This window comes from Amyelois transitella, chromosome Z (genome assembly GCF_032362555.1).
Source record: "Amyelois transitella isolate CPQ chromosome Z, ilAmyTran1.1, whole genome shotgun sequence".
In the NCBI taxonomy this organism is placed as follows: Eukaryota; Metazoa; Arthropoda; class Insecta; order Lepidoptera; family Pyralidae; genus Amyelois; species Amyelois transitella.
The window spans coordinates 11,962,647-11,975,834 of record NC_083535.1 but is presented as its reverse complement, the minus strand read 5'-3'; the positions used below and the strand labels follow the sequence as shown (position 1 = coordinate 11,975,834).

At 37.8% G+C, this 13,188-nt stretch overlaps 1 protein-coding gene across 1 annotated transcript in view; it reads right to left on the bottom strand.

Moving 5' to 3' along the window:
* LOC106134023 (outer dense fiber protein 2) overlaps positions 1-13,188 on the bottom strand; it is a 31,336-nt gene that overhangs the window by 11,120 nt on the left and 7,028 nt on the right. The window contains exons 2-9 of the mRNA XM_060953666.1: positions 9,331-9,498; positions 7,849-8,010; positions 7,208-7,220; positions 6,623-6,747; positions 5,620-5,797; positions 3,351-3,463; positions 1,660-1,745; positions 635-779 (exon numbers count right to left, since the gene is read on the bottom strand). Coding sequence (XP_060809649.1) covers positions 635-779; positions 1,660-1,745; positions 3,351-3,463; positions 5,620-5,797; positions 6,623-6,747; positions 7,208-7,220; positions 7,849-8,010; positions 9,331-9,498 — 990 coding nt within the window. The remainder of the gene's footprint in view (positions 1-634; positions 780-1,659; positions 1,746-3,350; positions 3,464-5,619; positions 5,798-6,622; positions 6,748-7,207; positions 7,221-7,848; positions 8,011-9,330; positions 9,499-13,188) is intronic.

The following is a 13,188-nucleotide window of genomic DNA, read 5'->3' as shown; positions in this document are numbered from 1 at the left end:
AAGAGGAATATTATTTTTCATACATACATACATCCTACTAATATTATAAATGCGAAAGTTTGTGAGTATGTCAGGGTGTTTGTTACTCTTTCACGCAAAAACTACTGAACCGATTACGATGGAATTTGGTATGTAGGTAACTGAAGACCCAGAATTACTTATAGGCTACTTTTTATCCTGGAGTTCCCGCGGGATTGTTAGGGCTTCCATGCGGACGAAGTCGCGGGCGGCCTCTAGTATAATATACTTACATAATTCACGCCTGCCTCCCATTAGGCAGGGATCAAATCTTTCCACTTGCCACGATCCTTGCATATCTACTTCAAAATTGTAATTCAAAGTGATTTGAGGCAGCCAAAATCGCAAGCAACTACATACATACATATATATATAGTCATGTCTATATCGCTTGAGGGGTAGAGAGCCAACAGTCCTGAAGAGACTGAATGGCCACGTTGAGCTTTTTGGCTTAATGATAGAATTAAGATTCAAGACAAGACAGGTTGGTGGCCACCGCCTAAAAAAGAATCCCAAGTTTGTAAGCCTATACCTTAGTCGCCTTTACGACATTTATACCTCATGTATTGTTTTAGTGCTTGGTGAAATCTATTCAAATTATCTACCCTTCACTGACCTCAGGATTATTTTTGTTCAATTTCTCTTGCAACAGAGAATTCTCCTTACTCATCAGCTTTAGTTCACCCTGGAGACGCTTCACCTGAGCCCGACATGTCTCCAAGTTCTGATCCTTGGTCATCAACTCCTTGTATAAAATGTATCTGTAACGGAACGTACCTTATTTTATCCATGTTTTTGAATTTCCCGTTTTTTTTTAACACATTTTCTGTTTATTTTGCGGGGGCCGTATTGATTTTGTGTCGCGTCATTGTGATTTTAAAAAAGTCATGTTGCGTTCTAAATTTCGAATTTGAAGTATTTGAAACTTGACAGTATTGCTGTCATTTAAGAAAAAAGGTTGTGTGATGTAACTTACTCTTTTTTTAAATTTAAACTACTGCAAATTACGATATTTAAAGGTTTTTTTTTTTAATCTCTACTTGTGAATGTCTCATTTATCTTTATTTTAAAGTCGTTGTTATTTATCTCAAGCAATATCATAATGCGAAAGTTTGTTTGTTTGTTGTCTCTTCACGCGTAATCTTCTTGAAATTTTGCATATGAATTATATATATGGGAATTATCATGGTTCATTCTGTTTGAGAAATGTCTTATGTTTTAATTTGCGTCGTAATAAAATTAATATTTAACAATAAAATTAATCAGAAAAAACTAAAACTACTTATGACATGGGATATAGATAATACTCGCGGATCAAAAACGGTCCAAAAACATGACTAAATAAAAATAAAATGGATGTATACTTGTGCCGTGTGGTTCCCGGCACCAAAACAAAAAAGAATAGGACCACTCCATCTCTTTCCCATGGATTTCGTAAAAGGCGACTAAGGAATATGCCTACAAACTTGGAATTCTTTTTTTAGGCGATGGACTAGCAACCTGTCACTATTTGAACCGCAAATCTATCATTAAGCCAAATAGCAGAACGTGGCCTATCAGTGTTTTCAAAACTGTTGGCTCTGTCTACCCCGCAAGGGATATAGAAGTGACCATATCTATGTATGAATACTAAAAACAAACCTCTTAACTTCTAAATCTGCGTTATCAGCGACAAGTTTCTCTTGCATGTCATAACTCTCACTCAACTTCCTCGTCAGGTCAATCTCCTTCGAAATAAAAAATACGGTGTATTAATTTTTATCATGTCTCTATCCCTTACAGGAAAGAAAGAGCCAAGGGTCTAGGAAAAGGTGTATAAGGAATAATTAACCGCTATATCGCCTAAACGAATTATTACTCATTTTTAATTTTTGTTCTTCGTACTTGCACAAGATGAATATGCTTATTCCCGTAGTCACCTGATACACCGGTAGTGACACTGTTCTAAAATGCCAGGAACCACACGGCACAATCTTATTTATGTTAATCTAGTCATATCTGTTGTTTGAATATTTATTATTCGGGTCTTGTTCGGAAGGGATATTTGTCTTATAAATCTAGAATGAAATACGAATGATTTTTTTTATTGGCGGGAATTCATTTAATATAATTATAAAATCTCATTCCCAATCCATCTCGTTCCCATGGATGTCGTAAAAGGCGACTAAGGGATAGAATATTAACCTAGGATTCTTCTTTTAGGCGATGGGCTAGCAACCTGTCACTATTTGAATCTCTATCATCAAGCCAAAAAGCTGAACGTGGCCTATCAGTCTTTTCAAGACTGTTGGCTCTGTCTACCACGCAAGGGATATATGCGTGATTATATGTATGTATCTATGTGTTTAATTATAAAATATCAATATAATAAGTCTGGCACTTCACTTGACAATATCCCAAGTTATAATGCAAATGCAAGCAAAGTAAGTTTGTTTGTTACACAGTACCACTACGCAGCCCACTCGACCGGATCATATGATTTTTTTTCACACATCGTTTGTGGGAAACGTTAAAAGATTTGGGATAGATACTTTTCACACGGGCAAAGTCACGAGTGAAATTAGTATTTAATAAAATGAATAATAATACTGTTTTTATTCGTTTATCGTTATTTATCGTCCTTTTGAACTCTCATATTACATTTACATAAGAATGTACATGTAAAAAAAAAATATTTCACAAAATTAATTTGAGAATCATTGAACAAAAACAGCAATAATTTCCTTTCAAATGTTTCAGTTTTGGCGAATTCACCAAACGTAACTTGTGTCATTTAAACAATCATAATGATGATACGACGCGCTCAATCAACAGCAGCGAAGATTCTATGGTGACATTTCAAATGTCATACCCACGTCACCAAAGCCTATCACAGCAGTGTGTACAAAGTTTTTCGGATTGGCGCATAAACACGCGAGGAGTTGAGGACGTCGGAGCCGCAGGTCCCCAGTCGTCACACCTAGCCTCCATATGGTCACGTCTATATCCCTTGCGGGGAAGACAGAGCCAACAGTCTTCAAAAGATTGCATGGCCACGTTCAGCTATTTGGCTTAATGATAGAATTGAGATTCAAATAGTGACAGGTTTCTAGCCCATCGCATAAAAAAGAATCCCAATCCTATAGTCGCCTTTTACGACATCCATGGGCAAGAGATGGAGTGGTCCTATTCTTTTTTGTATTGGCGCCGGGAACCACACGGCACGGCTTTAAATATTATATTCCGAAAAGAAAAGAATCAAAGGAAGGAAACACGTAAAACGATCCAATTCATTTTACTTTCTTTTTCAACTGACAATTTGGAATTTAGTTGCAATAGTAATGTGGACGTACAGATTTGCTCCTCATTGGCGGGTTGCAGACCACAAACCCTGGCTTCTCGGCGTTGTTCCCCGCCAGCAGGACCGTGGGATGGTTCATCTTCATCTCATGGTGCATGGGTGGCTCTAGAAATTAATGTAGCTGTTACTCGGATAAGGAACAGCGTGATAAGGGAATGTTGTAAAGTGAAAGAAGATGTAGTTACAGGAATAGAAAAGGGTATGTTAAGATGGTTCAGTAATGTGGAGAGGATGAATGTAAGCAGGTTGACTAAGCAGATATACAAGGTGAGTGTGGAGGGAAAGGTCGGAGTGGGAAGACCTAGACGAACGTATCTTGATCAAATTAAGGACGTCCTAGTAAAGGGTCAGGTCAAAAGTACCCGAAACCGCCGAGCTTGCATGAGAGTTATGAATGTGGATGAAGCGAAGGAAGTATACAGAGATCGTGGCAAGTGGAAAGAGGTAGTCTCTGCCTACCCCTCCCGGAAAGAGGCGTGATTTTTATGTATGTATGTTACTCGGGCCTTCGTCCGCTTTCTTTATGAATTTTAACCTACCCTCTAATTCCAATGTTTAAGCTATATTTCTTTAAAATCTGTTTAGTAGTTTCTGCGTGAAAGGGTAATGAACACATATGCATACATCTTTGTAAACTTTCGCATTTATAATATTAGTTAGAATTTTGAATAATTCTTTCAATCCTTATATATACATATATGACGGCCTCTGTGGCGCAGCGGTAATAGGCTTGTCTGTGTCATCGGAGGTCCCGGGTTCGAATCCCGGCCAGGGCATGATGAGAAAAGAACTTTTTCTGATTGGCCTGGGTCTTGGATGTTTATCTATATTAAGTATTTATTATAAAATATGGTATCGTTGAGTTAGTATCTCGTAACACAAGTCTCAAAGAACTTACTTCGAGGCTAACTCTATCAGTGTAATTTGTCCCGTATAAAAAAAAAAAAAGGATTAAAAGAATTATTCAAAATTATTCAAAATATATATACATATATATATATATATGTATATATATATATTATATATATATTATATTATATATATATATATATATATATATATATATATATATATATATATATATATATATATATATATATATATATATATATATATATATATATATATATATACATAATCCTTATATATATATATATATATTTAATATACAGGATCTTAGTTACATTACACGTCATGTTGCATTTAGTACAAAGGGGTTGTTGCGAGTTACTCGATCGTTTATTACATTAGTGCCATCGCGTTACCACTAGATGGCGCTGATCAAATAACATACAAATTCGCGTTTACTTGCTCGACGCGTTTGATTACGACACTAATCCCTCAGGTACCCTCGAGATATTTTCTTTCACCGCAGGACTATTAGTTAGCAATTAAACTAATGTAGGTACATACATTTGTACACAGCCGCGGTAGAAAATCGACGCTTTTATGCAAAACCTACTAGCACTAAGTATTAGAATTTGGTGAGGTACTAAGTGTTTGTCTAGTCTATCTCTCAAACACTTTGAAAAATGTGGAATTTGATCACCCAGGTAACCAAAGTGGAATTAACCCTTAGTCCTGGTGTTTAGCCAACTCAAACAAATACCCAACAAACTAACACAAAAATGAAAATAAAATACCTATATAAAATGAATTTTATTCGGAATTTCAAAACTGTATGTTCGTGCCGCATAAGTTCTCGCCTGGGTTAAACTCCCGTCGCTTCAGCTGTTATCGTAATAGAAGATTAAAGGATTCAGCTAGTGCGTGCAAATTTCATTCTGTTTGGGATTATTTGATGCGCAATTCTTTATTTTTACAGGTTCCTCGTTATTGTCACAGGTTTAGCCATGGTGCAGGGCATCCAAATTAGTATTTTAAAAGCGATGTTAATTTAGACTATTTTATAATTAAATAGATTTTAAGCCCCAGAGTAGTTAAGCTAATGCAAGTACCTTTTACCACGAGATGTTAAAAGTTGTCAAAGTTTAACTAAAATTAGGAATGAATAAATTTGTGATTTTTTTATAATAATTTAATCCATTCTGGTCTTAATAAGCAGATTAAAAAGATCCAAAATGATCATTTTAAATTATCTCTTTACGAAATATTTTACTTTCCACTTACTCTCTCTTTCTCTCATCTTTGTGTGTTCAAAATGCATACTTCAAGTCCCAGGGTCGAATAAAAAAAGCTAATTGGAGCTTAAAGCTCTTACGGAGGAATAAACCTGGACGAGACACTAGACGATATCTAACCGTAAATACTGCCAGGTATATACTCCTCGGTGTCTTTGGGCTTCTTGAACTGGGCCACTTCAGCTCCCACCAGTTTCTGGATGTTCCTCGTGAGCCTGTCGAAACGTTCCATTTCACGCAAAAGAAGCTCGTTCCGTTCCCCCAATTCTTTCACGTCCGCTTCTGTGAGGTTCATTTTCTGTAACCAAAAATATAAAAACATTTCACTTTTACAAAAATATACTTTATTCGATGTTTAAGTTTTCCATACAAACTGCACAGTTACTTATGTGTCTATGAAAATTCAAATTGTCATATATTTATTTATTTTTAAAATACTTTAATGTACAGCTTTGTGTTTTTCGAAATGTTTGCCCTTATGCCCTAATCGTACGAGTGACCGCTCTGTTAGCGCTATTATTAACTCTATATTTCCACTGAAGGATCTGTGACTAATCGGCTTTAACTCTTATACGTACTTCTTTGAAGAGATTTAAAATATAACTTGGACTTTTCGCTACGAGAGTGGATTTGTTTGAAATTCTTTTATACTGCAACTTTATTCTTTAAAAGCATAAAATTCATTTTTATTTTCAACAGCGTAAGCCGTGTATTGTCTGACAAGGTATGTGTTATATTAAAACGTTTCATATTTTCAGGGTGCAATTGTTGAAATTGCATGTTCTGGAATAAAATTTATATATCAACATGTACAAAAGCACCTTTTTTGTTTTCCTCTATACTTTGTTGTGTCAGCAGTTAAATAAATTTTTCGAGAACATACCTACTGGATCTTGGATGTTTACTACATAACGTGTCATCTTTGCGTATTCCCAATTCCTGCGCCATGATGATTCTTTTTGTAAGTATACATGTATTTTCTAAATAAAGATACGTTACGTGCGCTTTTAATGCCAGTATTATTTATGAATAATGCAACGCGAGAGCTTATAATTAGTAACTAAATGCCTTTTTTTTGTTATTTGTTATAAAGAGTTTACAAACAAAGAAACGGACTTGTCACCTTTTGTATCTCCAGGAGCCTCGCTCGCGAGTCCCGAATTATGCGAGCACTCTTCCTGGTCTCGTGGTGTACCTCTCGGATCTGGCGGCTGAGAGGATCGTCCAGGTCATATGACAAAGGAGAACCTGGGAAGTGATGGAAATTAATCTTTGTAATTCTTCGCTTTCATTAGTGACGTGTTAGGTCAAATCGTGACTATTAGAAAAAAGAATACGCCCACTCCATCTCTTACCTATGTATGTCGTAAAAGATGACCAAGGGATAGGCTTATTAACTTGGGATTGTTTTTTTAGGCGATGGGCTAGCGACCTGTTGCTATTTGAATCTCAATTCTATCATCAAGCCAAACAGCTGAACGTGTCTTATCAGTCTTCTCAAGACTGTTGGCTCGGTCTACCTCACAAGGGATATAGGCAATATGAAGAAATGAATGAAAAGGTTATGAATGTGGATGAAGCAAAAAAGTTTGCAGGCAATTGGAAAGATGTTATCTCTGGCTACACATTCCGGGATAGTGGCGTGATTTTATATAATGTATAAAGAAATTTATATATGTATTAACTAAGAAGATATTTAATCACTCACATGATCTCGTTTTCTGCAATCAGAAACAAATACGTTAGTCTAAACATATGCGTGTAAAATATTGAATAACTTTCACATAAACATTGTAAAAATTATATAAAAAAGCAACTTCCATCCAAGAAAATAATATACTTTCCACTTGATTAACGACAAATTTAAACAAAGAATAATACTACTCCATCTCTTTCTTATTGATGTCGTAAAAGGCGACTAAGGGCTTATAAAGTCGGGATTCTTCTTTTAAATGATGTGCTCGCAATCTGTCACTATTTTAATCTCAATTCTATCATTAAGCCAAACAGCTGAAAATGTCCTATCAGTCATCTCAAGATTGTTCGCTGTGTTAACCCCGTAGGTATGCGCAAGTAAGTTTGTTTTTATTTTTTGTTTTTAACATCTACACGCTTTATCTACTGAACCAATGAGTCTGGAGAAAGACTTTACCTTACATTTCGGTTAATACTATCAGTTCCCGTAAGATTTGCAAAAAAAAACTTTATTCTTTTCTATTATTTTTATTTATTTATTTTTTAGGTGGCGCTATATTCGCGCGGACTAATCTGTATTCTTTATAGGCGCTAGATTTGGACAGAGCCGCAGGTAAAAAAGGTTGTACGAATTTAAGAAGCAATAAATGATACCTTCAATGCACATCCCGTACACTTCTTATCCCTGGACGACATCTTGACCCTCCTGACTTCCCTGACTGGACTTGACCGTTTGTCCCCGCAGCTGTCTGGACAGGACGCCTCGTCACTTTTCATGCCTTGACTCTCGAACATTAGTTCATGCTGCTTAATTTGCTAAAATACCATTAAGTTTTTATTTAGTCTCCATAAAGAATTCACAAGAAGTGAGATTTCTAACTTACAGTCATTTACATAGAATCACTCCATATTTTTCTTGTAAATGTCGTAAGAGATGACTGTAAACGTATGACGTACATACATACATAAAATCACGCCTCCTTCCCGGAGGGGTAGGCAGAGACTACCTCTTTCCACTTGCCACTTTTTCCTTTTTTCTTTCGCTTCATCCACATTCATAAGTCTCTTCATGCAAGATCGGCGGTTTCGGGTACTTTTGACCGTATGACGTACATAATAATAACCTCTTTCTCGGATGTGTAGGCAGAGATTTCTTTTATCCACTTGACATGATACAGTAATATGAATCTTTGGCATGTAAGAGACGATTATTGAGTTAACATTTTTACCAACATTTGGTATCAGTTATGATCTCTCACTTTCCTCCCTGGTAACTCCCTCCACGGTACAGTTTCGGAGCCCGGGGTTCGCCTTTCGAGATGTCTCCCTTCGCTTGATCCGGTTTTCGCCGTCCTTAGTTTTCAGTCCATTGGCTCGCATTTCATCTTTTGCGACGCCAGGACTCCTTCTCATCTCTGCGTGTCCCCGATTAAACTGACCACGGCACTGTTTCGGAGCCCGGGGTCCGCCTTTTTAGTATTCTCTCTCCACCTGGTTCGGTTTTGCTTTCGTAAGCCTACCCCTTCTGGCTGGTGGTGAAGAACCATAATCCAAGCTGGGATAACTTCTGAGTAAAGTGGGTTAAGATCAAACTGGAGTCGCTTTGTGTCTGTTTTACCCACTCCTTTTCAATTCCCACCAAGGTTTTGACCCTGATTTGTCACTTGATATACTTGTCACATTGGTTTGGTGAATTTATAAGATCAATTTGGCCCAAATTTAACCATGTATGCTAGGTAAATACGTAAAAAATACATTATGTATATCTTTTTCTTTAACCGCTTTTACGAATAACATGGTGCATGCTTTCTTCAACCATTACTTTTATTAACCTATTTTGGACAATTACAATCCAGTAGCCGTATCTTTCTCAGATCACACAGACACACATTAATAAATATCATACTTTTATTCAGCTTATTATAGCGTTTATTTTTTAAATTAGATTTAGAACTAGTACTACTAGTTACCAAGGCCTTAAAGTTATTAGTGAAAGAAAATTGCTTTAGCGATAAGTCCGCCTTTGTACCATCTACATATATCTGCTTTGTGTTGTTTTGTATGTTTTACTCTTATGGTGCAATAAAGAGTTTTATCTATCTATCTATCTAGGGTCTCAAAATTAACTCCACTCACCAGACGCGAAGCAGAAGCACAGAGCGGATCCCGCGGCGACTTGGGGAACTCCTGGCGGCGGTCCCTGGACTTCCTACCTCCACCACGGTCCACGCCCAGCTGAGGGGAACTCCGGCTTTCCTCTGCCGGCTTCTGCAGATCGCGGGTGTTGATGTTCAACTTAATAGACTGGAAAAGAGGACATCAATATAAACGCTATTTCAAGTTCTATGTGCCGTGTGGTTCCCGGCGCAAATATAAAAAAGAAAATATAGAAAATCACTCCATCCATCTTGCCCATGGATGTCGTAAAAGGCCACTAAGGGATAGGCTTGTGGCGACATCTCTACGCCACTCGTCAACAACATCAAATCATACAACAACTGTCAATCATCGCGAAGAAATTGACGCGCTCAGCCAATAGCAGCGAAGAACCCAAATCGCGATTTCAGAGATTTCACGGATTGGAGCTATATATACAACCTCCGACACAACATCGTCGGAGCCGCGGTTCCCCAGGCATAACACCTAGCCTGGCGGAAGATCTTCCCTTTGGTGGCGGTCGAGCCGAATCATCGCTCCCGCTACATTGGTGACCCCGACGTGATTGGAAGCAACTTTCTCCATCATCAATCAACTCCAATCCTCAGCATCACTCCTCACTCTGCAAGCAGTCTCTCACAGCAAGCCAGCAACTGGGTATCGTAGCAGGTCCATCGCAGCCGACTTACCGAGCTTCCTGGTGCTGTCTCCACCTGCACTCGCTCTCATCGACTACAGCGACCTACGCATCTACCGCAGCCCACGCCTGGATCTCTTCGACGGCCGCTCTTCTCTCCAGCGTGGCAGCTCTGCACGATTTCTCCCGGCGCCAACAAGTCGACTTCGCTCTCTACTGTCTCGACTCACCGCAGACTACGAGCAACGCAACGGCTCACTCCTGACTCACTAGGACTTCGAGCAACTTCCGATTCACTGGAAGACAACTGGCACTTGCAAGCTACAACTGAAGCATAGATTGCACAGCAAGATCAAGACTTTCAGACCTCCGGTCTTGGGGGGGAGTACTGTGGCGACATCTCTACGCCACTCGTCAACAACATCAAATCACACAACAACTGTCAATCATCGCGAAGAAATTGACGCGCTCAGCCAATAGCAGCGAAGAACCCAAATCGCGATTTCAGAGATTTCACGGATTGGAGCTATATATACAACCTCCGACACAACATCGTCGGAGCCGCGGTTCCCCAGGCATAACACCTAGCCTGGCGGAAGATCTTCCCTTTGGTGGCGGTCGAGCCGAATCATCGCTCCCGCTACAGGCTTATAAACTTGGGATTCTTTATTTGGGCGATGGGCTAGCAACCTGTCACTGTCAACCTGTTGAATCTCAATTCTATCATTAAGCCAAACAGCTGAACGTGGCCTTTCAGTTTTTCAAGACTGACGGCTTTGTCTATCTCGCAAGGGATATAGACGTAATTATATGTATGTATGCTATTCAAGTCACGCTGCAAGAAACTCAATGACACGGTAATATAAATGGCGAATTGGCAGTTAATTTGGGTAGGTAGATTGATATACCATACCGCTTACGCTTACCGAAATGAGTGAAAAGGCTTGTAGGTATGAAATACTCTCGCGACTCAAGAGAAACCCGTGATTTTACGTAAAGTTTTAAATCAATTTATGTGTATTTACATAGCCTACTTGGCAAAATGTGGGCCAAATTAATCTTATAAATTCACAACTAATGTGACAAGTGACAGTTTGGAGCAAAACAATGTGTTATCAGAGAAATTCTAGCTCACGGCTAGGTCTTAGATAACGAAACAGAGAAATATCCTTCAGAGATGCCACTTAAGAAACCTCCTCGGAATGAGATGCATTTCAATTGCAAGTTGTACAACTAGAAAATTATTATTCCCCTCTGACTGTGAACCGTTTCTATTAAAAACAAACAAACACAAATAAAATGTCGAGATGCAACCTTGTACCGACAAATAACGTCGTAAAAATCTACGTAAAAATTGTTCTTTTTCTGATTGGCCTGGGTCTTGTTGTATAAGTATTTATTATAAAATATAGTATCGTTGAGTATCTCGTAACACAAGTCTCGAACTTACTTTGAGGCTAACTCAATCAGTTTAATTTGTCCCGTATATAATTTTTTAATTATTTATTATTTATTTATTGTTGCTCGTCTCTTTGTCTTTTATAAATCTATGTTATCATATACTTACTAGTAAGGCTGTATGAATGTGTTAATATAATAAGAGAAATAAATATACATATATGTGTATGATGGAATACATCATGAGTATCATCGTGATATGGATGTCGTAAAAGGCGACTAAGGGATAGGCTTAAAAACTTGGGATTCTTTTTTAGGCGATGGTTTAGCAACCTGTCACTATTTGAATCTCAATTCTATCATTACGCCAAATATCTGAACGTGGCCATTTAGTCTTTTCAAGGCTGTTGGCTCTGTCTACCCCGCAAGGGATATAGAAGTGACCATATGTATGTATGTATGTATCATCGTGAATTTCATAATAATAGTACCTAATAAATATATATATATATATATGTGTGAGGAAAAACATCGTGATGAAACCTGCACATTCAAGCATCTGGATGTGTTACCATTATGCAATACGGGTTAGGTTCGGATAATAGTCGCTTTGTGCAAAAACCTGACTGACTCAAACCTGCCCAGCTCAGGGTATGCCTACCCTGAGCTCCTGTCAGAGACGTGATTACCCGGGACTAAAGCCAAGAGGCAGAAGAATTTTAATATATTATAAGAAATCTCGGCTACATTATTAATAATGTTCTGAACGAAACGATCTAAACAAGAACACATTAAAATAAATTGAATATCGTTTCAATATCCGTTGCACGGCTTCATACTAGAGGGAAGAAGCGGCAAAATAAACAAACATAACACAATTTCAACAGCTTTCCATATAAATTTCAATATTTTTAAAACTTCAATGCTGGTAGCTAAGAAAAAACAAAATGTCCGCCAGCTGCATCTCTTCCCGTGCAGATTTTAAAAGCCAATTAAAGGAATGGCTACTAAACTTGGCATTCTCCTTTTAGACGATTTGCTAACAACCTATAAAGATTTAAATTTCGATTTCATTCATCCATACAGCTGAACGTGGCCTTTCAGTGTTTTCAAGACTGCCGGCTCTGTCTAGCCCGTAAGGGATCAAGACGTGGCTTTAAGTATGATTTGTATACATTCATACAAAGGCATACCTCGAGCTCTTCTCAGAGAGGTGAGGATAAACCGGGACTAAAGCCGGGAGAGAGAAGTATGTTAATATAATATAAGAAAACTCGGATGATGATTATACGATATGATTTGTATATAATGTTTTAATATTGTCACGTTACCGCTCCGTCTAGATTTCTAAAAAGTCTACGGCGCTATCTTTCTATTATATATTTCTTTGAAGTCAATGGGACCACTTGTTGGGTTCTTAGAAAATAATATTGACAAAGCTGCCGTTTCCCTTTTCCCATTTATTTTTTATGTGCCGTGATGAATTCTACTACATAGTAAACGTTTGTATAAGGTTTCGACGCAAATAACAAACAAACAGAGCAAATTATCTAAGAAAGTAGGTGTTTATTATAAAATACAGTACCTACCGTTGAACTAGTAGCCCATAGCACAAACTAATTTAATCTTTAATCCATTGTCTCTGCCTATCCCAATAGGAAACAAGCGTGATGGTATGTATGTATGTATGGTATATTTAATTTGAGGGGAAGTGGACTTGTTATACATTACTTTTGTACGAGATCATTGTGTTACAAGATACTACCTAAACCTAACCCAACGATACCATATTTTATAATAAG